This window comes from Panulirus ornatus, chromosome 36 (assembly GCF_036320965.1).
Source record: "Panulirus ornatus isolate Po-2019 chromosome 36, ASM3632096v1, whole genome shotgun sequence".
In the NCBI taxonomy this organism is placed as follows: Eukaryota; Metazoa; Arthropoda; class Malacostraca; order Decapoda; family Palinuridae; genus Panulirus; species Panulirus ornatus.
Genome location: NC_092259.1, coordinates 10,537,478 through 10,563,524, shown reverse-complemented (window position 1 = coordinate 10,563,524; position 26,047 = coordinate 10,537,478). Strand labels below are relative to the sequence as shown.

Here is a 26,047-nt window from a genome sequence, read left to right as displayed (position 1 = left end):
GCTATGGATAGAGTTGTGCGCAGGAGGATGGATGTGCTGGAAATGAGATGTTTGAGGACAATGTGTGGTGTGAGGTGGTTTGATCGAGTGAGTAACGTAAGGGTAAGAGAGATGTGTGGAAATAAAAAGAGCGTGGTTGAGAGAGCAGAAGAGGGTGTTTTGAAGTGGTTTGGGCACATGGAGAGAATGAGTGAGGAAAGATTGACCAAGATGATATATGTGTCGGAGGTGGAGGGAACGAGGAGAAGAGGGAGACCAAATTGGAGGTGGAAAGATGGAGTGAAAAAGATTTTGTGTGATCGGGGCCTGAACATGCAGGAGGGTGAAAGGAGGGCAAGGAATAGAGTGAATTGGAGCGATGTGGTATACCGGGGTTGACGTGCTGTCAGTGGATTGAATCAAGGCATGTGAAGCGTCTGGGGTAAATCATGGAAAGTTGTGTAGGTATGTATATTTGCGTGTGTGGACGTATGTATATACATGTGTATGGGGGGGGGGGTTGGGCCATTTCTTTCGTCTGTTTCCTTGCGCTACCTCGCAAACGCGGGAGACAGCGACAAAGTATAATAAAAAAATAATAAAAAATGTCAAAGTGTGAATACAACTCAATTCAATTCTTATTCATCCTAATTATGTTCATGCTTTCTATGTATGGAACTGATTCTAACATTATCATCCATGGACGGCCATCAAGTCCAACACACAAACATACTGCAAACAAAATCTGATGCAGATTGTACCAACTAACCTATCATCCATCTATAAGGAAAATATCTTAAAAGTCTCGCATTTTTTGGTAATGATTTCTATCCCTGTGCCACTTTAATATCTTTTTTAACATCTAATAAGTACATTATACCTCCCCTTAGTTGCAATATTAAGTAAACTCTCATGAAATGGGGGAGGGCATTGCTAGGCTAGATTTAATTTTGTGTAAAGTAAATGTATGCCTCTTAATATGTTCCAGAAATAATATAAATTTAGATGAAGCACACATCAATAGCCTCCTTATAATTTGTAAAAGTTATATACATTAGATATGCGTGGTTTGGAATATATATCTTTTTTTTATCTACGAAAAGTAATGACAATGATTTGGTAAAGTCAGTGAAACTCTAATACAAATCAAAAGCATCCGTGAAACACTCACCTAACTTCACTCAAGGGCAGAGATTTACATTCATATTCACTATTAGAGCCAAAATATACCAAAGACATTGACATCTTCTTTCTGCCATATTGGTTGCATGCAGCTGGGGTAGGAAACAAACAGCCAACACACCTCCCAACAACTGAAAGGAAACTCTCTTTAAAAATCTAAATTGGAGTAGGTTTTGATCATTTCTAAAAGTGTTTCCCTCTCTTTTACATTTTCCCAAATCATCACAGCACTCCCCACTATCATTATCTAATACTGAAAGTGGCCTAAGCCACTTTTACTACATATAATTGGTATAAGTATCTTTCAAATCTGTTATCTATCTAGTTCACTTTCTTGTCAGAGTGTAATTGTGGTCATTTACAAACAAGTACCATTGTCCATGTAGCAAGTTGAGGTTAACACTTTCTTTTCATTTAATAACAATGAAATTAAAATGACTTGCACATACTTCAGGAACGCTACCAGCTACACCACAGGGGTCCATGTATGCAAGTGAAGAAAGGATTAATGTCACGAATCTAGGTTGGGGAAATAGAGCTATTTGAGAAGAGCAGGTGGTATAACTAGCTGGAATGAGGAAAGAAATAGGGGGGCATATGAGAGATTTGGAACAGTATGGAATGCAAAGGGAATGAATTGTGGAGTGGTAAAGTAGGTGAAACATAATACTTTCAGCTAGTTTGGGCACATGGAAAGAATGCAAGATGGGGCATTTACAAGGATAGTGTACGATAGTACAATTAATGGGGTTGGTGTGAGAGAAAAATCATCTGTGACACGGAGATACAGTGGAAGAGTGCTGGAGGGAGAGAAATGGTGGAAGAATGCATGAAATGGTGTATGCAGAGAGGCATGTAAGGATAGGGATAAGTGGAGACTCTTTTCCTGTGGCCACCACCTTGATGGGAGTTCCCAGAGGGAACTGGCATCAGAGATATGGCACAGAATAAAAGAAGATAACAGAGCAGAATATCAATAGAAGAAAGAATGAAGACGAGTATCACACAACAAAAAGTAAGCCATGCTTACTTTAGCATGGATTTCAGTGTTTCACTTTAGCAAATTGGGCATGGGTTGAGGTTATCTGCACTTCATACAACTCAAGTAAATGGAAGTGGAGCTGAAGATGATCCATACGACATTTTTTCACTTAGGCAAAGAAAATTTATCAAATATATCATATAAAGAACTTAAATACTGCATAACTGGACTAAGAAAAGGATAGACTAAACAGATCTAAAACCATGTATGCATATTTTAAAGATTTATCACATCAAAATACAAAGTTATTTCTAATTTCTTCTCAAATAATGCAATTACACTAACATAGAGTCCTTTCCACATATGAAACCAAAACTGAATACTGTATAACCATAAGGAAAAGTAGAGTTTCAGTTAAAGTATATAAGCATATAAGTAAATCAACTACTATCTGAGCAAACCTGAAGAAAATATTCCCTGTGCAATACTGTAGAAATTGAACCATATCGTAAAATTACGTAAAACATTCCACTTGATTCCAAAAACATTGCATATGCATTTGCATTTATCCAATGGAGATGGAAAACACAACTAATGACCAAAGATATAACATATCAGTGCAATTAATCAAGAGCAGAGAAGTTACAGTCAACTAACCAATCTCTTTTTAGCAATTATCCTTGCTTGATTTTACAACTGAATGTTTACAATGGTCTCTTTAGTGGTATGCAGAAGCATGCACATGTATAGAGAATGTGTAATCACCTATTTGTACAGGATGAGGATGGAGTTCTACACTAAAAAGTCCCGGTATCTCAAAGTTTTTCTATAATACAACTACAGAATACATCATACGTTGTCTGATGTTTTTCTTGCTAGCTTTTGAATCTTTTTTTTTTTTTTCAAATTTCAAAGAACTGATCATTCAGAGACATGAAAAATGCGATAATTTCTCCCTCTTTTGTGAAAGATTGTTAAATGAATAAGAGTGTATGTTACTACTAATTCATAATCACCTATTTGTACATATAAAGAGAAAGCTTGAAATTTGTAGGGGGCCACCACCTCTTATTCAGGAGTTCGTAATACACAGATTCTGAAATTTCTAATGCAATATGTATTGTTACCCTTCACTTGGTTTGTTCCGCTATGCCCCCTTTGCTTAGCTTACTCCATAACTCTTGCTGACAAAATGCTTCTAGCTCTGGACTTTCTTCATACTTTACAGAAGCAATGTATTAATTTTCTCACTATCACCTAACACTTCTTGTGAGGTCGATACATCACTTATCCTTCTGAAAAGGGCATTTTGAGTGCCCCCACCTTCTCTCTTTGTAATTCATTTCAATCAATTTTGGTAGCATTCTTGTCACATTCCTTTGAACCCTTTCTAGCATGTGACTGCTCATTATTCCTCAGATGAAGAGACCAGACAGGTGGGGCATTTTCTGGCTTTGTTCACATGTATGTCACTGTTAAAGCAGTTTCCACCTTGTGTCAAATGTATGTCTACGTAGCAGCATTCTCTAGCTTGGGTCAAATGCTTATTACATAACTCTCCCAAAACATCTCTGCAATTTTGACAATGAATAAAACAATTTTGACAATGAATAAAATAAATAATGTCTCATCTCTCACTTTCACTGTATGGGTGTTGAAATATATATCCTCCAGTATGGTGCTTAATGTGGTCTGTTTCCCCAGCTTCATGACTGTATTTTCCAATATAAACTTTATGTATCTTTTGTCTGACAGTAGGTTCATTTCAACTTGTCCTCTTGGCAGTATTTCAGTCTTTGTTACTCTGCACTTCTTTCATAATTTTATCAGCCAATATATTTAGGTACCATTCTTCCTTGTTTGGCCTCATCTTCCTGAACATTCAGGTCTTGATACCTCTAGACCTCCCTCACTCTTCCATCTTTTTAAATATCCCAGCTGCCATAATTTCTCCCTTCTGACACAGATCCTCTTAAGTCAGTCTTCATTTTTTCTCTCAATATGCCTAAACCACTTTAGCACACCCTGTCCGCCTTCTCAATCAAACTTTGCTGATTACCATACCTTTCTGTACCTTGTTCACTCCTTGTATGATCAACCCTCCCTAAAACATGTAGTCCAAAAGCATTTCATTTCTATAAAATCCAACCTCTACATTTCTTTTCCACTCACGTTCAAAATACATCCATAAAATATTACAACTCATGTACCTACAAATACAGTCATCTTTGCCTCTCATACTCTTAACTTTACTTAATGCATACATAATCTTAGCCCCTCCTCCACATGACTCACTTCAGCCCAAATGTCTCCACAAACTGTCATGTCCACTCCTAGGTACCTTAAATTAGCACTCCACTTACACACACACAAATACATATATCCTTAAAAATCTATTCATGTAGTAATTTATAACTAGCTCCTAATGACCCTATTTTCTGAAGACTGCAACAGTAAAAAAAAAATCTTCCACAGTAAAAGAAGTTTTTTCTTACTAAGCAGCATTAATAAAATCATTACAATTAACCTAAATGATATAGCACATTTCCTTCTACAAAAAGACATTAAATACAACCATAATTCAAAATATCTGTGAAGAAACTGCAAAAATAGCATATAATCATCCTTCTTTTTCTCTGCTACGTGAACCTATTATTTATTCTGAAATTCATTCTAATATACAATAGGAGTGAGATCAGAAATAATACATTAGATATAGCATAGACACACTCACTGAGGTAAATGCCATTCTAAAAACTTATGCCAATAATTCTAAGCACTTTGCATGAGTAAGCCAAACAAATGCATTAACAAACGACCAGTCCTTATCCCATTTCTCATTTAATCACTTAAATGGTATCTCCCTAAAAATATAAAGATAGGTCATTCATTCTTCCATTATATACTGTCTATTAATCAATAATCACTTAGAAATCCATAACAGTTCACCAGTATTTCTGAAACTAACAATCTTTTCTTAAACATGAATGAATAAATGTTTCCAAGAACTTGTTGAGTATAGTTACATTAAAATCAATCAACATAACTGCCTCTTCAAACTACATAATCACAATTACAAAAATCTGGTGCTAATCAACATTTATGTAAGGGAAAAGAAGATGAACTGTCATGGATAATTCTTATGAACTTTACTTTGTGAAGATTTGTCTTAGAAAAAAATTTCAGAGAATGGATTATGATGTTGAATACATTGATGAAGATGTTAGTCTTCAACTTTGTATCTACCTTAATGAGACAACTTAAGATTAAAAAAAGATCTCAAGAGCATTGGCAGGATTTTGTTCTACAGGGCAGTATGGACACTTCAATCTGAAAAAAGAAGGAAAAAAGGGGTAATTAGTACTTTATTGGGTGAAATCAAATCATTCTTTCATATTACTAAATTCCATAATCCCAGACATTAATTGAATATAGAAATATATGAAACCATTGAAGGCTTATGTTTGATACTTCCCAACATGTTAGCATTTATGAAGACACTTGGCAGCTCATTTAATTAACCTACAACATTTCATTATGAGATGTCTACTGGTTTACTATCTAGATAATTTTTACATCATATCTGTGCTTTACTTATTTCATCTATCTATCTATCTATCTATCTATATCTCGGATGCCTGTTCCCTCCTCAAACTCCCTTAAGGGGGGTGACCAAAAACTTGACTTAACATTTGAATAACATAAACAAGCCACTTCATTACATTTATGAGGTGATGTGGATTACATGAATTTATATCTACACTTAAAAACATTCTACCTTCAAAGTGTTGCTTACTTAGCACTTGTTGTGAGTTTATTTAAAGCATCCCGCGATATAACATGGCCGCATATCAGCCGCATTGGGGGATTGCTCTCTGTTGACTGCTGACGCAGAATTGGGCAAGCAAATATAGAATGGTACCGGGAGGATGGGCCAAGGTCAATTTCAATCTGAAAGAAGGATTCTTCATAATACATATGTATACATACATATAAAAGATGCAATGGCAACTCTCTAAAATCAAATGAACAATTTACAAAATAGTTACATTCTAGCGCATCCAATGAAACATGCTCCATTAATATTCTAGCATGGTGATTAATCCTTTTGGATGTTATACTCTCAACTATGACCTATTGCTGTGGTTATCATCAGCTAATGACTTGGTCTGGAGACAGAATACAAGGTAAACAACAAATTCAAATGGATAAGGCTGTTTAAATGAAAACCTAACTTAACCTATTCTTGCCTAATTCTCTACATATAAAAAATCACAGTGTTATGTGGAATGCGTCAGCCTCTGCAAGCCCTCTGATACAGTAAATCCAAATCTACCTTACAAACTGCATAACTAGCTTTAGGGGTCATTATTACTATCTTTTATGTCTCTATTTCCATTCATATGGAGGGGATATATTGAAATACATTTAGAAGCATACATCTGCAGTACTGTGGGTCTTAGCTCCAATCCCACTCTTAACCTCTAAATGGTATACGACTTTCAAAGGCAGATTGTAATATGGACAAAAAACAAGGTCTTTAAAGTTTCTGTTATTCATTATGCAAGGAAAAAATTATACAAAGAAATAAAATTGACAAATGGGGTGAGTGAGTATTGGTAAACTTTAGAGAGAATAAGAAAAATATTTGGAAAGAGGTGAATACTACTAGAAGAATAAGAAACTAAATGGGTGTAAGAATGAGAAGAGGAGATGGGAAATGGTTTCTAAGGATGTCAAAAAGAATGTACAGCAGTATTCTGAAAGACAGTCGAATGTGTTATATGACAGAGCGATGGATGTGATGAGTTTGGGTCAAGGTGGGATGCATTGTGAAAATGGAGAAAAGAGAGACAGCAGTGAAAGTTTTGCTAAGGTGAAAAGTTAAGCACTAGAAATGGGTGGAATAGTGGTCAAAGTTCTGATACCCTATAAGTAAGATTTTGCCTAAATAGTATGGCCTATGTGTAACATTCACTGCACACCTAACTAGATGAATGAAACTGTTTATCTCTGCCATCAAGCACATTCCATAATTGTAAATCCTATATATATATATATATATATATATATATATATACAGCGACAAAGTATAATAAAATATATATATATATATATATATATATATATATATATATATATATATATATATATATATTGCGTCCACACACGCAAATATACATACCTACACAGCTTTCCATGGTTCACCCCAGACGCTTCACATGCCCTGATTCAATCCACTGACAGCACGTCAATCCCGGTATACCACATCAATCCAATTCACTCTATTCTTTGCCCTCCTTTCACCCTCCTGCATGTTCAGGCCCCAATCACACAAAATCTTTTTCACTCCATCTTTCCACCTCCAATTTGGTCTCCCACTTCTCCTCGTTCCCTCCACCTCCGACACATATATCCTCTTGGTCAATCTTTCCTCACTCATTCTCTCCATGTGCCCAAACCATTTCAAAACACCCTCTTCTGCTCTCTCAACCACACTCTTTTTATTTCCACACATCTCTCTTACCCTTACGTTACTTACTCGATCAAACCACCTCACACCACACATTGTCCTCAAACATCACATTTCCAGCACATCCATCCTCCTGCACACAACTCTATCCATAGCCCACACCTCCCAACCATACAACATTGTTGGAACCACTATTCCTTCAAACATACCCATTTTTGCTTTCCGAGATAATGTTCTCGACTTCCACACATTCTTCAAGGCTCCCAGGATTTTCGCCCCCTCCCCCACCCTATGATCCACTTCCGCTTCCATGGTTCCATCCGCTGCCAGATCCACTCCCAGATATCTAAAACACTTTACTTCCTCCAGTTTTTCCCCATTCAAACTTACCTCCCAATTGACTTGACACTCAACCCTACTGTACCTAATAACCTTGCTCTTATTGACATTTACTCTTAACTTTCTTCTTTCACACACTTTACCAAACTCAGTCACCAGCTTCTGCAGTTTCTCACATGAATCAGCCACCAGCGCTGTATCATCAGCGAACAACAACTGACTCACTTCCCAAGCTCTCTCATCCACAACAGACTTCATACTTGCCCCTCTTTCCAAAACTCTTGCATTTATCTCCCTAACAACCCCATCCATAAACAAATTAAACAACCATGGAGACATCACACACCCCTGCCGCAAACCTACATTCACTGAGAACCAATCACTTTCCTCTCTTCCTACACGTACACATGCCATACATCCTTGATAAAAACTTTTCACTGCTTCTAACAACTTGCCTCCCACACCATATATTCTTAATACCTTCCACAGCACATCTCTATCAACTCTATCATATGCCTTCTCCAGATCCATAAATGCTACATACAAATCCATTTGCTTTTCTAAGTATTTCTCACATACATTCTTCAAAGCAAACACCTGATCCACACATCCTCTACCACTTCTGAAACCACACTGCTCTTCCTCAATCTGATGCTCTGTACATGCCTTCACCCTCTCAATCAATACCCTCCCATATAATTTACCAGGAATACTCAACAAACTTATACCTCTGTAATTTGAGCACTCACTCTTATCCCCTTTGCCTTTGTACAATGGCACGATGCACGCATTCCGCCAATCCTCAGGCACCTCACCATGAGTCATACACACATTAAATAACCTTACCAACCAGTCAATAATACAGTCACCCCCTTTTTTAATAAATTCCACTGCAATACCATCCAAACCTGCTGCCTTGCCGGCTTTCATCTCCCGCAAAGCTTTTACTACCTCTTCTCTGTTTACCAAATCATTTTCCCTAACCCTCTCACTTTGCACACCACCTCGACCAAGACACCCTATATCTGCCACTCTATCATCAAACACATTCAACAAACCTTCAAAATACTCACTCCATCTCCTTCTCACATCCCCACTAATTGTTATCACCTCCCCATTTGCGCCCTTCACTGAAGTTCCCATTTGCTCCCTTGTCTTACGTACTTTATTTACCTCCTTCCAGAACATCTTTTTATTCTCCCTAAAATTTAATGATACTCTCTCACCCCAACTCTCATTTGCCCTCTTTTTCACCTCTTGCACCTTTCTCTTGACCTCCTGTCTCTTTCTTTTATACATCTCCCACTCAATCGCATTTTTTCCCTGCAAAAATCGTCCAAATGCCTCTCTCTTCTCTTTCACTAATAATCTTACTTCTTCATCCCACCACTCACTACCCTTTCTAATCAACCCACCTCCCACTCTTCTCATGCCACAAGCATCTTTTGCGCACTCCATCACTGATTCCCTAAATACATCCCATTCCTCCCCCACTCCCCTTACTTCCATTGTTCTCACCTTTTTCCATTCTGTACTCAGTCTCTCCTGGTACATATACATATCTTTCTCTTCTTTCATACTATTAGCCATTTCCCGCGTTAGCGAGGTAGCGTTAAGAACAGAAGACTGGGCCTTTGAGGGAATATCCTCACCTGGCCCCCTTCTCTGTTCCTTGGAAAGTTAGTGAATGTACCACGGAGCTTCTACCATGGAAGTAAAGCATGTGTGTGAGAAGGAAGGGAAGACAATGAGTGGCTTCTGGCCAAGTTGCGGGTATGTAAAAGTCAAAGCAGCCTCATTTAATCATAGGTGATTCATGTTTATGGATGGAGCAGTGTGGAAGGAAAATAAAATGATCTTGAACCAAGGGGTGTTCCTGTACATTGTACAGGGGTATAGGAGATAAATCAACTTCTGTTTGTGGATAATATGGCTCTAGTGGCATATTTCTAGGAGAAAATCCAGTCAGGGTAAGCTGAAATGGGTCAGGCATACAGTAAAGATGAGTGAAGATTGTAGAAGAGCTATGTGTCAGAAGTGGAGAGAAGTGGTGAGGGTAGATGCAGGAAGAGAAAGACTGGAGAAGTGGAGGGTTTCGAAGTAATAGATCCTAAACTTTCAGGAGGATGAGAGACATGCAATGAATAGAAAGAACTGAAGAAATGTGGTATAAGGGAGCAAAGTGCTATGAAAGGGTTGAACCACGGCATATGCGGCAGAGTAATCCATGAAGTAATTTGTGGGACTGGCTGCAAATGACAGGCAATGGTCTATTATACATAACAGCTAGGAACAGGATGTGTAAAGTGTGGCCACAAACGTCTGACCTCAACAATATCTCAGGAAAGGCAACTGAGTACAACAACAAAAATATATGTACCTTTACTTCAGTTTGTAAAACACATACTAAGTCATGTTTTGCAATGACTGACTAGAAATTAATAAAGAAATATGTATTTCCTTACTGGTAATTCCTCCTTTGTGTTCCACATATTGTGCACTGCCCGCTGCTGCATAACCTGCTTGATATTAAGGAGAACTGGAAGGGCTGTGCATCCTGCATTTACACTGTAGAAGACAGGAACTATGATGAGAAGGAACATAATACAACTCTGAACAATTTAGACTATTTTCACTCTAGTAATTCATTACATCTAAAAAATAATCCATCTTTTAAATACCTAATCAGGTAAAGAAAAATTCATAAAATCTTTTTCTAATTAATAACTACATATATTCAATCCACTGTCAACTGCTAGGTTGGCTGGAAGGTGAAGTGAGGACTCAAGACATCATTTTTGGAATGAGGTTCCCTTTGATATTCATCTAAGATAGTGGTTGGAGGCATATATAAGCTAACTGAAACAGTACATCAACACCTGCTCTATCATGATCTTTCAGGTAATAAAAAAAGGGCCAATAAAAAAAGGGCCATTTCTCACGTGAAGACAAACGTTGGTACTGTAACTTATCAAAAATGAAGACATTTCAAAAATATAATCAAATCATTAAAGATACATGTTTCAACAGGAATCTAGGAAACCAGCACTTACCACACAGCCAAAGAACTATCAACAGATAGACCTAGAAGAGCACATGCATCACGGGTGAAGACATCACAAATTTCTGACCACTGGTGGGGGCTCAAGAGGTCTGCATATGGGGAATTTTCTAAGCCACCTTTCACATACAGCAGACAACCCATAAGACTCTGGATTACTAGAAATGATAAAAGTATACTGTAAAAGTCTGATGCAATTTACTGCCTGGTAAAAAGAAGCTGTAAACTGAAAAGAAGATAAAATGACCAAGAAATCTTATAAATACGCAACTGGGAATGTATTGGTATAAAAATCTATTCATTCACACTAATTATTGGAGTGACAGAAGCATTCAAAAGAACCCCCATGGTGTAGTGGTTAGAGTTCCTGACCATGACACATTCACAGGCTGCCCAGGGTCAAGCACATAGGTTTGAATCCTGGTTGCACCAGTCGATCCACACTCAACCCAGCTGTTCATACACCCCTAGGGGTTGGTTAATAAAATGGGCACTTGGCTCAGGCTAGGGTATATATATATTATATATATATATATATATATATATATATACATATATACATATATATATATATATATATATATTTTTTTTTGCTTTGTCGCTGTCTCCCGCGTTTGCGAGGTAGCGCAAGGAAACAGACGAAAGAAATGGCCCAACCCACCCCCATACACATGTATATACATACGTCCACACACGCAAATATACATACCTACACAGCTTTCCATGGTTTACCCCAGACACTTCACATGCCCTGATTCAATCCACTGACAGCACGTCAACCCCGGTATACCACATCGATCCAATTCACTCTATTCCTTGCCCTCCTTTCACCCTCCTGCATGTTCAGGCCCCGATCACACAAAATCTTTTTCACTCCATCTTTCCACCTCCTATTTGGTCTCCCACTTCTCCTCGTTCCCTCCACCTCCTACACATATATCCTCTTGGTCAATCTTTCCTCACTCATTCTCTCCACGTGCCCAAACCATTTCAAAACACCCTCTTCTGCTCTCTCAACCACACTCTTTTTATTTCCACACATCTCTCTTACCCTTACGTTACTTACTCGATCAAACCACCTCACACCACACATTGTCCTCAAACATCTCATTTCCAGCACATCCACCCTCCTGCGCACAACTCTATCCATAGCCCACGCCTCGCAACCATACAACATTGTTGGAACCACTATTCCTTCAAACATACCCATTTTTGCTTACCGAGATAATGTTCTCGACTTCCACACATTCTTCAAGGCTCCCAGGATTTTCGCCCCCTCTCCCACCCTATGATCCACTTCCACTTCCATGGTTCCATCCGCTGCCAGATCCACTCCCAGATATCTAAAACACTTTACTGCCTCCAGTTTTTCTCCATTCAAACTCACCTTCCAATTGACTTGACCCTCAACCCTACTGTACCTAATAACCTTGCTCTTATTCACATTTACTCTTAACTTTCTTCTTTCACACACTTTACCAAACTCAGTCACCAGCTTCTGCAGTTTCTCACATGAATCAGCCACCAGCGCTGTATCATCAGCGAACAACAACTGACTCACTTCCCAAGCTCTCTCATCCCCAACAGACTTCATACTTGCCCCTCTTTCCAAAACTCTTGCATTCACCTCCCTAACAACCCCATCCATAAACAAATTAAACAACCATGGAGACACCACACAACCCTGCCACAAACCTACATTCACTGAGAACCAATCACTTTCCTCTCTTCCTACACATACACATGCCTTACATCCTCGATAAAAACTTTTCACTGCTTCTAACAACTTGCCTCCCACACCATATGTTCTTAATACCTTCCACAGAGCATCTCCATCAACTCTATCATATGCCTTCTCCAGATCCATAAATGCTACATACAAATTCATTTGCTTTTCTAAGTATTTCTCACATACATTCTTCAAAGCAAACACCTGATCCACACATCCTCTACCACTTCTGAAACCATACCGCTCTTCCTCAATCTGATGCTCTGTACATGCCTTCACCCTCTCAATCAATACCCTCCCATATAATTTACCAGGAATACTCAACAAACTTATACCTCTGAAATTTGAGCACTCACTCTTATCCCCTTTGCCTTTGTACAATGGCACTATGCACGCATTCCGCCAATCCTCAGGCACCTCACCATGAGTCATACATACAATAAATAACCTTACCAACCAGTCAATAATACAGTCACCCCCTTTTTTGATAAATTCCACTGCAATACCATCCAAACCTGCTGCCTTGCCGGCTTTCATCTTCCGCAAAGCTTTTACTACCTCTTCTCTGTTTACCAAATCATTTTCCCTAACCCTCTCACTTTGCACACCACCTCGACCAAAACACCCTATATCTGCCACTCTATCATATACATATACATATACATATATACATATATTCATACTCACTTGCCTTCATACATTCCATGTCACTGGGCTGAACCAGGGCATGTGAAATGCCTGGAGTAAGCCATGGAAAACAAAGCATTGTCATACACTCACTTTAGCACCAATCAGAAGTCATAAATCAAACATTTTCAGAGTAAACTAAAAACTCAGATCAAATATTGAAAATTCAAATTCATTCCATCACTATTAGGACTGTTGGATCAAAACTCTCAAGTTCACATATAAAGAAAAGAATCTGGGGCACCAATTCAACACTCCTGTCTGAAGGATAGTATTTTAGTCTTTTCTATTCCAAATACACCTAAGCTTTTAAGGGTCCCCATTACATCTGTCCAACTAAGCCTTAGGACATACAAGGATGGCAGTAATAATGAAGACATCAGGAAGAATATGGAAGAAAATGCTACTGTCTTACCTTTCTCATGCTGGTACACAAATGGAGTGAAGTGAATCCGGGCATATTCAATGGCCTGTGGTACACTAAGTGGTCCTTCCTTAATTAGATTGATGTATGCCAAACGGTGCAACTTGAACTCCAAACTGCTATTCTGTTTGGAAACCATTATCATTATCATCATTACACCTCTTAACATTATTAGTGATTTTATTAATAATACTGTTATCATTATTACTATTATTACTATTATCATCACAATCATCACTATTATTATCATTAGAATTATGTAATGTTTGGGGCTCTTTTATGGGACTCCTGTAGTTTTAAGGATATAACAGTTTTTAAAGGAGAATTCAGGAGCTAATCAAGCACAAATGGGAAAAAAAAATCCAAAAATGTTATCTCTTTAACTTCATCAAATACACTTTTCTAAATTCATAAATGTTGCATGCACTTTCTCCTTTTTCTCAAGAGCTTTCTCTACTATCTGCTAAAGTACAAAAATCTCAGCTACACATCCTTCTTAAATCTACATATTCTCCTATATATAGAACTCACTAATCCTTTTAACATAACCAGTCACAATCCTACCATATATCTTGCCAATTTGCCAAAAAAGAATTTATTCCTCTGTACTCTATGCAATCATTTTAAATCCATTTACCTTACTATCATTCTTATTAACTGTTCACCATCTCTTGCAATGCAAGGTAGCTCCAAGAATATATGAAGAAGAACTCTTTTGCTTAAATCCACTCTTCAGCTGTCATGTAGATTGCATCAAAATCACAGCCACCCTATCTACAGCGAAGCCCCAGAGATCCTTCTTTGGTTTCCTCTGACTGCTTCACTATTGTCATTATCACCATTATTATCTTATTTTTTCATACTATTTGCCATTTCCCACATCAGTGAAGTAGTGTTAAGAACAGAGGACTGAGCCTTTGAGGGAAATCCTCACTTGGCCCCCTTCTCTGTTCCTTCTTTTGGAAATTAAAAACAAGAGGGGAGGATTTCCAAACCCCCACTCCTTCCCCTTTTACTCACCTCCTACGACATGTAGGGAATACGTAGGAAGTATTCATGTAGGGAATACGTAGGAAGTATTCTTTCTCCCCTATCCCCAGGGATATTATTATTTTTTTTTTTTTTTTTGCTTTGTCGCTGTCTCCCGCGTTTGCGAGGTAGCGCAAGGAAACAGACGAAAGAAATGGCCCAACCCACCCCCATACACATGTATATACATACGTCCACACATGCAAATTTACAATGTATCAATATATACAACCTGTGGACACTATCAATTGAGTCATTTGTAAAAACAAAAGAAAAATAAATCCAATGAATAAGTAAAATCATGAGGAAAGTCAGCAACTTTAAATGTCTGAGTCCTAGAGCAGGAAATTTATGCAGATCAGAAACAGAATGGAACAAAATAGTATCTTCACATGACAACATGAAGAACATACTTGTACTAGAAAACGAGAAAAGACTGAAAGAGAAAGGGACGGAGGTGCAACGCATGTCTACGAGACGCATCTCAATATGGATGCACGTGAAGAATTAAAGGGATTATGGTGTCTAAATGAATTTTTGCAATAACCCTTATACTGTATATTGGGCAATCAAATTTTAAATATAATAAACATAATAAGAACCTAGGAGCTTCATTACTGTCTGGGGCAGCTGAATTCTACCTTACCTGTGAACGTAACTTTTCTCGATTTTCTTCAGCCCACTGAAGAGCTGGGCCTAAGTCTCGTGCTTTCAGAGCTGTGAGAATTCTATTTAGCTCAAAAAATGGTTCTCGGGACTCTTCCTGCAACTCAAGCCCTGTTTCCTGTAGAATAACATGCTATGATCTCAGACATATCAACATCAAGATGAAGACATAAAGGTTGAGTATGGAAGTGAAGAGAGAATTTGGGGACAGAAAAGTCCTCTCAACCCTGACCTATGCAGCCAAAACACTGACATAAATTGAGTCACAGAGGTCAATAATCCATGCTGTGGAAATGAGTTATATGAGAGGAACATGTGGTATGACTAGATGAAGAAAGAAATGAGGGGGTTCATGAGAGATCAAATATGGCAGGAAATGCAAAAGGAATGAATTGCAGAGTGGGTGAACCATAATACTTTGAGGTGGTTTGGGCATATGAAAAGAATGTAATAGGGAAAGTTTACAACAACAGTGTGTGATAGTATGATTAAAGGAGTCTGTGTGACAGGAAGACCAACAATGACATGGGAACATAAAGTGGAAAAGTACAGATGGAAGAATGCATGGAATGGTGTATGCGAGGGAGACATGTAAGGACAGGGATGAGTGGAGTCTCTTTTACATTGGCCTCCTACCTGATGGGAGTTCCCAGAATTAACAAGCATCAGAGATATAGATAGATAGAGAAATGCAAAGTTATTACAATGGAATACACTGAGATAATGAACACTTAATGTTCTATAGTCTTTCAGAGTTAAGAAATAATCACATCAGGTATCTGCCTATGTATGATAGCTCAATTCTACAAGCAACACAAACAAATTCATGGCATGAGATGAGCTTAAATTTACAAGTAACACAAATACACATTCATGGTACGGGATGTTAACTAGATAAGTTAATTCACAAAAATCAGTAAGTACCTTTTAGCACATGTAAAAATACTGATTATCAATATAACCTATCTACTCATCAATTATCAATAACTCCATTCCTATTTCAGTAAGATGATTCACTTACCAGGGCAAACACAATGTGACAACTAATACTGTAGAACTGGATTCTTCACCCCCACATATTGGCAAAAGGCAGCTGATGATCAGTCATATTAAAGACATACATAATGTCATACAAGCCATTCGTTTATAAAATGTGAACAAGCTTCACTCTATAACGTTAAAAAAACCTTAACCAGTGCTTACCCACTGAAATACATAACCTATTAACACAGTTAATAATCATTAACTCAGGTCAGAACATTTCTAAATGACAAGAATTGGTTATCTTAACAACCACAATACCCTGGTAAATGAAAGTCTCTTCTTGACAGTGTTAAGATGTGAGCTGATATACATTTCCAGAAGTACATATCCTGAGAAATGAGAACCTTTCTTTGCAAACCTATACTCAAGAAGTACTTATTTCCAGGCGTGAAACCTATGTGTTCATAAGTAAAGCCTATCACAAAAGGCCACTCTCATCAATATCATACTTACACTGATGAATTCCTCAGCAATATCCAAGAGCCCTTCCCGGAAGAAATGCTGACAAATGACCTCATTCACTAGTTGCTGTTTCTCTCCACTAAACACTGAATCATTGCTAATACAACCAAAGTCTGCGGTGAAATTCTGCAAACACAAGATATGCATTTACAAAACAAAACTGATAGAGTAGACAATGTTCTCCTAAACTTTACTGATTACGACCAAAAATCTATTACATTTACCTTTGTTCCTAATTCCACGGAGTTGATCAAGTGCACATAACACATAGCCTCTAAGTTAATAATACAAATCTTCAACTCTTGTCTAATGTCTTAATGTGAAACATGAAAATCTATAATAACTTGATCAACTTCCTTTCCACTTTGCTCACTAAGTTGATTTAAGTGAGACTTGGTGCTTTTTCACTCCACAGACTAAGCTGATCTGCCGAGATCAAATCCTCCATCCACACCAACCCCACATATAAAATGCTCCCAGTGCATCTCATTCCAATCAATATTCTGGCATCTTCATCTAAAACATCTCTAACTCTTATTAATTCTTACACTTTTCCAAATGTGTCCATCTTTTCTGCTCTCTCTCATATAATTTCTTGACCAACCTCTATCTTATCGTACATTCTACAAGACCACATCTTCCTAAAGGATTTTCATAATTCCACCTATTCATTAATATATAAACCATCCATTATCATTGCCCATATTTCTACTTACCATGGCATATATAATAGCTTGGTTGCACACTCATATACCAAACTTACAACAAGCACACCTTCATGCAAGCTTCTTTGTACCTCCAAGTAAGATTCTTGTAAGATTCTACACTTAACTTCAGCCATCTAACTATCATCCCTATTAAACCTCAATCTTCAATATTTAAACTCAATCCCAACATCCTGTTCTTCACAATTCAAAGCACTTCTATGCTGTGAAATATCACCTCTTTCAAAAACCAGATCATCATTATTTGCATTTACCCTCAACCATTTTCCTTACATACAACATTCGATCATTCTATTAAACTTATGATTCAATTAACAGAGCAGCAGCATCCACATATAACTGTGTTATCTTCCACTTTGTTACTCCATGATTAAGGTCAACAGTGTTTTAATAAAATGTGAAATGGTGATTGCCCACCTTATCAATAGCTTTGCCAACTTTTGAAACTGAAGAGTGGAGATCCCTATGTTCAGTGCTTAAGCGAGTCACTGCTTCCTTTACACGGCCAATAGCCTGGCTCAGGATCACTGCCTGAGTCTCAGTTATATCTCCACTGCCAACTGGAAAATAGGAAACTAAATCAAGCTTTAAACTGGAAAAATATAGCACAACGATCTTCATGACAATCTCACAAGTGATAGGTGGCAGGTGGATACAAAAAGCATTAATGATGAAAAACTGTAAAACTTCTGGAGTGTACAGTACCAAGGTCTTGAGGGATTATATATGAATGCTTCAATATATCTGAGAATATTTTGGAAGTTTTACCTGTACCTATTTCTAAAAATCTCACAACACAGCATTAGAACTATTACCAACTATCCCATATTAAGAAGGTCCTATTGAATTCCCAATATTCCCACCAGAAAGAACTGTAATTAATATACCCAAACCTCAACAATCATGCTTAGCAAAATTACCAACTCAGAATAAACCAACTCATACTTATCTTATACAATCTATACAGCCTAACTCTACCAAACTACCCTTTCCCTAACCTACTGCTAAAGAGCAACAAAAGATCATCTCTCTTTTACTGTGACCAACACAGTATGGACAAAACGTAACCAAATTATGGACATCTCAGTTGAAAGGAATTAGTAGCAGGTAGAATTTGTGTTATCTTAAAAAACTAAGCGAAATGGAGTGAGAAATGTTAACGTCATATTCTGTATAGCTTCTCATATCTTGGTAATGTGATGTAATTGGAAATTCATTATTCCTCCCTGTGCTATGTCAGGCTTGCATCACTTGTTTCTTGGTTGTTATATTTTTCTTATATATATTCTTTCATTAGAGGAGAGTAGTTGTTTTTGCATGAAAAACACCTATTTTCACAGACTAGGAAGTGCGGCTTCACATTGTTGGGTTGCAGATCCCAACACATTAATAAAACACATGCAGAGAAGCAATGAACTGCTTATATATAATATAAACATAAATCTCATCAGGTTTCCTGCAGTATTACAAGAGTATTTCACCAATTTTATTCTAAACCTCTTGAACTCCTAGTAGGATTCAGACTTTAAAGAAACAGTATCAATGTGAAGCATAATTCTTTACTAAATGATATCAAATATGGTAATAGTATTGAGGGGTATATCACGAAAAATGTGGAACCAATAAATGTAAAAGTAAGTAATACTTTTGCAATAAATCAACAGAGCCTATCACAATCTCACCTAGTACCTGAAATGATCATCTAAATATAGCACCATTACAGTTGGGATTTCCTTAAACTGCAAATACTTAATGCTAAATGCCTTATGCCAACTACAGCATTGAATACCATAAAAAGCCAAACAGCAAATGTCATAAGGAAATTATATACACATCTTAAGTCACTGAAGACAAATGAAATTCCCATATGAGGCATCAGGAACACTTGGAGTATCTGCTAATATAAAAGAACTAAGTGCCCCCTGGTGAGACATGTCAACACCATACAGTATAGCACGTACCAACTATCTCAGTAAAACGCTTTCACATGAATACTATTTCTCCTGAGGTAAACACAGGCATGTATTGCCTCATGACGTTGTTTCTCATGCATGGAAATTTTTCATTTTGAGACAATTTTTTCACCTTACTTATAAAAGCCATTCTTAGAAGCTGAGAAGCAGAGCATCACATCATCTGGTTGATCATGAAAAAATTCAGACAAATACACAGAAGCAGGTCTTCTATACTATCATAAATGTAATTCACCAACTACCACAATCCACTAATATTTTGGTGACATTCAATGCTGTTCAGAGTTTAGCGATATCATAAACCATGGGCATGACTGGTATAGTTCCCTTTTAAAATCAAGAATATCAAAGATAAATCCTGATAACTAAACTAAGGTGGTTAAGTGGGGGGTTTTCATTTGGATGATATTTCAAATGCATACTACCTATTTGTACTTTACATACCCTAATATCTGCGATGACAGCTTAATCACAATACCATCTTTTGGATGATAGGGACTGAAAGTGAAAAAGAAATCTGCGAGTGGATTAAGTTCTACCATCAAATTATCATTCACTTGATCAGAGGGGTCACAAGGACTGTTGACGTCTGAGGACTCTGTGCACATCATGTGCTCATTTGTGTTATGCAAAATATGAAGAAAGCTTTCATCATCATACTGATAATAAGGATCAAGAGATGAAGAATATATTTCAAATGCATTATTGTTGGAGTATTTCCCATCATTTCAAGTGCATTATTGTTGGAATATTTCCCATCATCTTTCATTTGCAAAATTACTTCATCTGGATTATTAGGTACATGAGGACCATTTACAGGTTATGAATATGATCCTCAAATCTTAACGGAAAAAAATTCCTGGTTGTTATGGCATGTTACTTCAACTGTGCAGTTGAATTTTTTCCCCTAAAATATTGTTTAAAAGTTACCTATGCAAGTTATTTGTTCATAATTATTTGAAGTCATACGTATATTTTTTTTATCCTTTGAAAAATCATGAAGAACAAGTCCTGGATTGTCGTTTTCTCTGTTTTCTGCATACTGCACACCTGTGGCCTCGTCCACATTATCTTGACGCTTAGGAAAACTCGCTGTGATGTTTTTGTCAACAAACAGACAATAAGCACAACGGTAATTACAGTCATCTGTTGACCCCTGGCATGATTAAAACAATCAGTGCTCTCGCGTGATTCACCCTGCTTTTCCAAAGAGAAAAAAATGTCCAAGACTGTCGATTTCCTTAGTCATTGTCTTACGCACTCTACCTCGCTCAACACAATGACATGCTCCCTCCCTCCCCCACCACCACCATGGCTTACCTTGATCAATCTCTGACTGGAGACTCTCAATATTATTACGGAGAGAAGCAATGGTGCTCGACGCATGTTCACTGTAAGAGGTGAACTTTGAGAGTACCTTGTCAATTTCTCTGCCCACTGCAGTACACGCATCCATCTTTGTTGTTGTTAGACATCTACAACCTTCAACCCACCAATCAGCGTTCACAGTTCGCCCGACCAATCAATATTGTTCTTAGAAGGCGATATGCGCCATAACCATAATATCAACAAACTCACCAATCTTTTCCTTCACTTTCCCTAATTTTTGACAGATAATTATCTTTAAGATATTAGAGTCAGATAAGATTTTACCTACGCTGAGTAAGAAAACCCCCATGGTATCACGACTGTGGATGGGCCTATGTGCCTTAGTTTATACTTTCAGTAATTAGATAAAGTCGAATCATATGATCGAATTTCACTACATAATTACTAAGAATATATATATATATATATATATATATATATATATATATATATATATATATATATATATTATGATTTCCATCAGAATTTCGAAAAGCTACAGCATATCTCTAAGCCTTGTGGGTTTTTATTTCCGTATGGCTCGAGAGGAACGTCAGGCATTGGAAACCGTCCTCGTTTTCGTCAATTTAGCTAAAAATAAATTTACCACAAAAAAACCGGTTATGTATTGGATTACTTGAAATTTGATTATATTTCCAAAATCCCGTTAAGATTTTTCTCTTCAAGGAAAAATAACACTGTCGGACAATATTTCATCAAGGGATATTAATATCCAAGCAATTCACATCTTGAATATTTTCTCCATGTAAGGAATAATTTCTCATCATAATCTGGTATTGACGTAACTATGTGAGAATTAACTGAAATGGTTTTAGCTTATAAACAGACTAAACTAAAGAGCTTTCACGATATAGCTCTTGGCGCATGAGAAATACCAAGGGTGAACTTAATAAGATTCTGAATCTGAAGATGGGTATTGCAGTCCTTCGACAGCTGTTGCCTTTATGTCTCCCAAAGTCAGTTCCCTGCAAATGACAATCATACGACAATAACCATACTATCAACTACAACATTGCTTAAATCTGTATCGTTACCACATCCTCCAAATCCTGGACTTTAGCCGCACCGGCCGCGGATCCAGCCAGATTCTTATGGACCTAGTGACACTTCCCAACAGCGTTATCATTGTCTATATCATTATTCCCAGGGCTCCTTTTATGCGGCCCCTTCAACTTCATGGTTGCTGTTTACAATGAAGCTGTTAAATAAATTGATGGATTCCTTTGAACCAAGCAAGGTGGTCCATGATGAGATTACCTGCATTACTCTCCTTCTGTTGATGATATGGTTTTCATAGACAAATTTGACTTCCTCATCGCACCACTCTCTTTCCTCAAACGCCCACATTCCACCTTCCGCAGGCCACACACTTCATCTAGACAAGTAAGCACTGCTACCCTAAATACCTTCCATTTTTTGCACTCTCCCCGTTTTCTTTACTCTTACCTTATGCCACTTTTTGTCCAGTCTCTCATGGTATCTCTACCCACAAGAGCCTTTTACATTCTCAGTCACATTCACCTCGTTCTTCTCAACCAAGTCATTTTCTCCTTTTCTGAAGCTACTACAAACTTTCCAACTCACCTCCACCAAGTAGGGATCACATCCCATTAACCGCCTCTTTTATCAAATTCACATCAACCGTCTTTCCTTTACCTGCCTCTCAAACCTTTAACATCTCCAGATGTTAAGGGGTTGTGTAATGCCTTGAAGTAGCTATTCTTACATATCGAGTTTTTCGCCTCTTTTCCATTTCCCCTGCATCAGTCATCTGTAAGCCATGACAATGAGTGCACATTTTCAAGTGTTTTCTTTAAAGGAACATGAGCCTCTTTCAGCTAGATTCAGAGGACCAGGCAGATGATCCTGAATTATATGATGATAATGTGTTGTCTTCAGATCATGTGGATAGTGATTCTATTGTCACTGACTCTTCCAGCATTGAATGATTAAGATGAGGCAGTAGAAGATTTTCTAGCTAATGTGGGGACTGAGTTGCCAACATCAACCTAATTTTGAAAACACTGCGTTTGAGTGTGTGGCAGATAATTTTACAATTTTACTTTTATTTTAAAACCATCAATCAATCAAACTGATTCTAAGTGGAAAAGAATTATCATATGAGGTGAAATATAACAATACTCAGTAATATTTTTTCAGTGTAGGTAAAATAAACCATAAAACACACATAGTGGCGACTCAATTGAAGATTCGAGCATTACTTGTGCACTCACCACTGAGTTTTGCAGAAAACCTATGAAACTTGTACTCTGGGTGACAATGACCCTAATATACGTCATGTTTTTCATTGTTACATGAATTCTCTTTGAAACTATATGGATATTTACATTATCTAAAGAATATGAAAAACATCAATAGGGTTGCAAAGGTAAACAATGAGACATTTAAGGGTATAGTACATATCTCCAATAATGTCAAATGACCTCTAACATCACTCGTCCAAGCATAATTATTTAAGCGCCTTCTTTTAATCTGGGTATTGCCAATCACCAGTCTCTTTTCAGCAAACAACTACGCAAACGGTTCACCATTTTCATGTACACTGACCCGGTACCCCATGACCCCCAATTATACCCTTAACTGCAATATCACCCAATCATGCATTCAAATGTCCCAACATAAACACTCGATCCCTTGCAACAATATTGCAGGTGCACTAACTCAACTTTTAAAATACACCATCCTTCCTCACTCCTCTCTACCATGACCCACCTCAGATAATCCACCTCGACTTTCACCCACATCAATCCGGGACTTCTTTAAACTCTTCCCCTGTTCCAGCAGAAATGTCACCCCCTTTGTTGCACTGATCCCACACATTAATGCTAGGCTTTATCCGTCAGCCATTCACAAGCCAATCCTCATTTCCTTTAAGCTTCATTTTACTCAACCAGAACATCCAGGTTCTTTTCCCTAAACATAACTACTTACCTCTCTCTCCTCATCCTGGTTACATCAGGATATTTTTTTTACACTGAAAGTGTGTGTGTGCTTTGGCAAAGAAAGGGAGGGATTGCTCCCTGGCCAAGGCATCTGTATCAGATAATTGACCATTGTTAGTGTTAAGCATGAGCACACAATATCACTGTTAATGATTGACTCTCCTATTGATACAGTAATCTTTAAAAAGTTTAAGGAGGCCCTGATATTAGCTCTAAAGGTCCTGAATACAGGTATTCTGTATCCAAAGATTTCATAGACTGACTAAAACCTATAATGCAAAAGACTTGCTGAATACTGTCAGCTAATCAGAGTTGAGGTGTGAAGAGATGGTGAAGTTCTAAATGGATTCAGACTTCATGATACAACACATTTTGGCAACCAGTCCAATTCCATGGACAACATGCCTACATTTGGTTTATTGTATAGAAACATCCATTACAATATTTAATAATGCTGAGATCCTAGCAAATGGATGAAGGAATACATCTGCTGAAACATCTATACTGGCTTTTCAACTAAAATTTTACTACAAATGTTGAATGCAAGATTTTTTCTTTTTTAATAAATAAAGACATTTTAAATTTTATCTGTGCCAATATAAGCTTAATTAAAGTAAAGCTATAAACAAAATATGGTGAAATAATCTGTATTTCAGAAAAACAAGTTTGATAATGCCTTGCTGTGTCCTAATATGATGTAAGACAATCACTATCAAAATTTTAGGTCACATTTTAGTTATTTCCATTAATTGGAAAGTGAAGGAATCTCTTACTGTAAGGGCCAATCTTATAAGATTACTTCACTGCCTGATGATTCAAAAGAGAAAGTTTCTTATCATGCCTTCAACTGTGGTGTGGGCTAATGAGAACTGCACTACAATTTCTGGAAGTGTATCTAGTAAGCACAGGAAAACCCGTATCTAACATTTAGAGTGTTGAACAAGTTAGTCAGATTTTTTTGTTTTTTTCTTAAGGTTCCAGTCATGGACAAAAGTCCACACCAAGGCTGGGCCTTAATTGAAATATAGGGAAAATTATGAAACAAAAAGACAAGACAACAGAAAGTATTTAAGAATTTTTGAGGATGTGAAAGACCTGTCATTTGAACTGTGCCAGGTCATTGTTATCAGGAGAGACACGAGAAGGTAGAGAGTCCCAAAGCTTCGATGTGTAGGGAAAGAAGCAGGTATCAAAACGGCCCACCCTTGAGTTGCTGATGGACACAATAATCACGAGCCACAGCAGCTTGCCGAGTATTGCGTGGTCTAGCTAGTGGTGGGGGCACACAAGCAATCAGCTCTTGGGAGCAAAAATCAAAGTACTACCTACAGAAGAGGGACAGTGAACCAACACCATGGCATAGGGCAAGGGGGTCAAGTTTAGAAATTAGCTTGGAACAGTTTATAAGTTGGACCAATAATTTTTGCAGAAGTGGTGCTCAAATACATACATGTAAATATGAGACTTTGATTGGTACCCAATAGCATATCTAAAATGGTTTTGTAAGAAAAGGCAGAAGAATTAGGGACCTGATAATACAAATAATACAGGATATAGATATGGATAATTGTGTGGTTTAATCAAAAGCATCAAATAATCAGGACATTTCAGAAATAAAGATATTGAGAATGATCACTGGAATATGTGTGAGGAAGCAGTTGAATAACAATGAGGATTGAAGAAATGAGGATGAATTAGATGGAATGTCTCACACAAGCTTGGATACACATAGAGGTCAGGTGATTATGAAGATCAGATGCAGCACAATGCACAAAATCCTTATGGGATATGGCACTTAAGATAAGTTTAACATTCTTCTTATATAGTGGATGAGCTGTCAACAGACTTCCCCCTGCAAGGAGTAATACCAGAAGTGAAAAGTCCCCTTCGGTGAGGCAGTATCACTGTCAGCAAATGGAAAAGAGTACAGCATCATTGCG

General features: G+C 37.5%; 2 protein-coding genes across 8 annotated transcripts in view; both read right to left on the bottom strand.

Moving 5' to 3' along the window:
• LOC139760347 (cubilin-like) overlaps positions 1-2,278 on the bottom strand; it is a 344,737-nt gene extending 342,459 nt beyond the window's left edge. For all 7 annotated transcript variants that reach the window (XM_071683382.1, XM_071683397.1, XM_071683385.1 and 4 more), the window contains exon 1: positions 1,151-2,278. The gene's annotated coding sequence lies outside the window, so the exon portion shown is untranslated. The remainder of the gene's footprint in view (positions 1-1,150) is intronic.
• Positions 2,279-2,413: 135 nt separating this feature from the next.
• Sou (required for meiotic nuclear division 5 protein souji) lies at positions 2,414-21,270 on the bottom strand. Its single transcript, XM_071683400.1, has 9 exons — positions 21,076-21,270; positions 18,200-18,342; positions 17,049-17,183; positions 15,532-15,669; positions 13,848-13,980; positions 11,009-11,174; positions 10,421-10,523; positions 5,940-6,094; positions 2,414-5,473 (listed from the first exon to the last, which is right to left on the bottom strand). Exons 1-9 carry the CDS (start codon positions 21,209-21,211, stop codon positions 5,410-5,412), a joined length of 1,173 nt encoding a protein of 390 aa, XP_071539501.1. The 5' UTR covers positions 21,212-21,270; the 3' UTR covers positions 2,414-5,409.
• Positions 21,271-26,047: the final 4,777 nt, after the last annotated feature.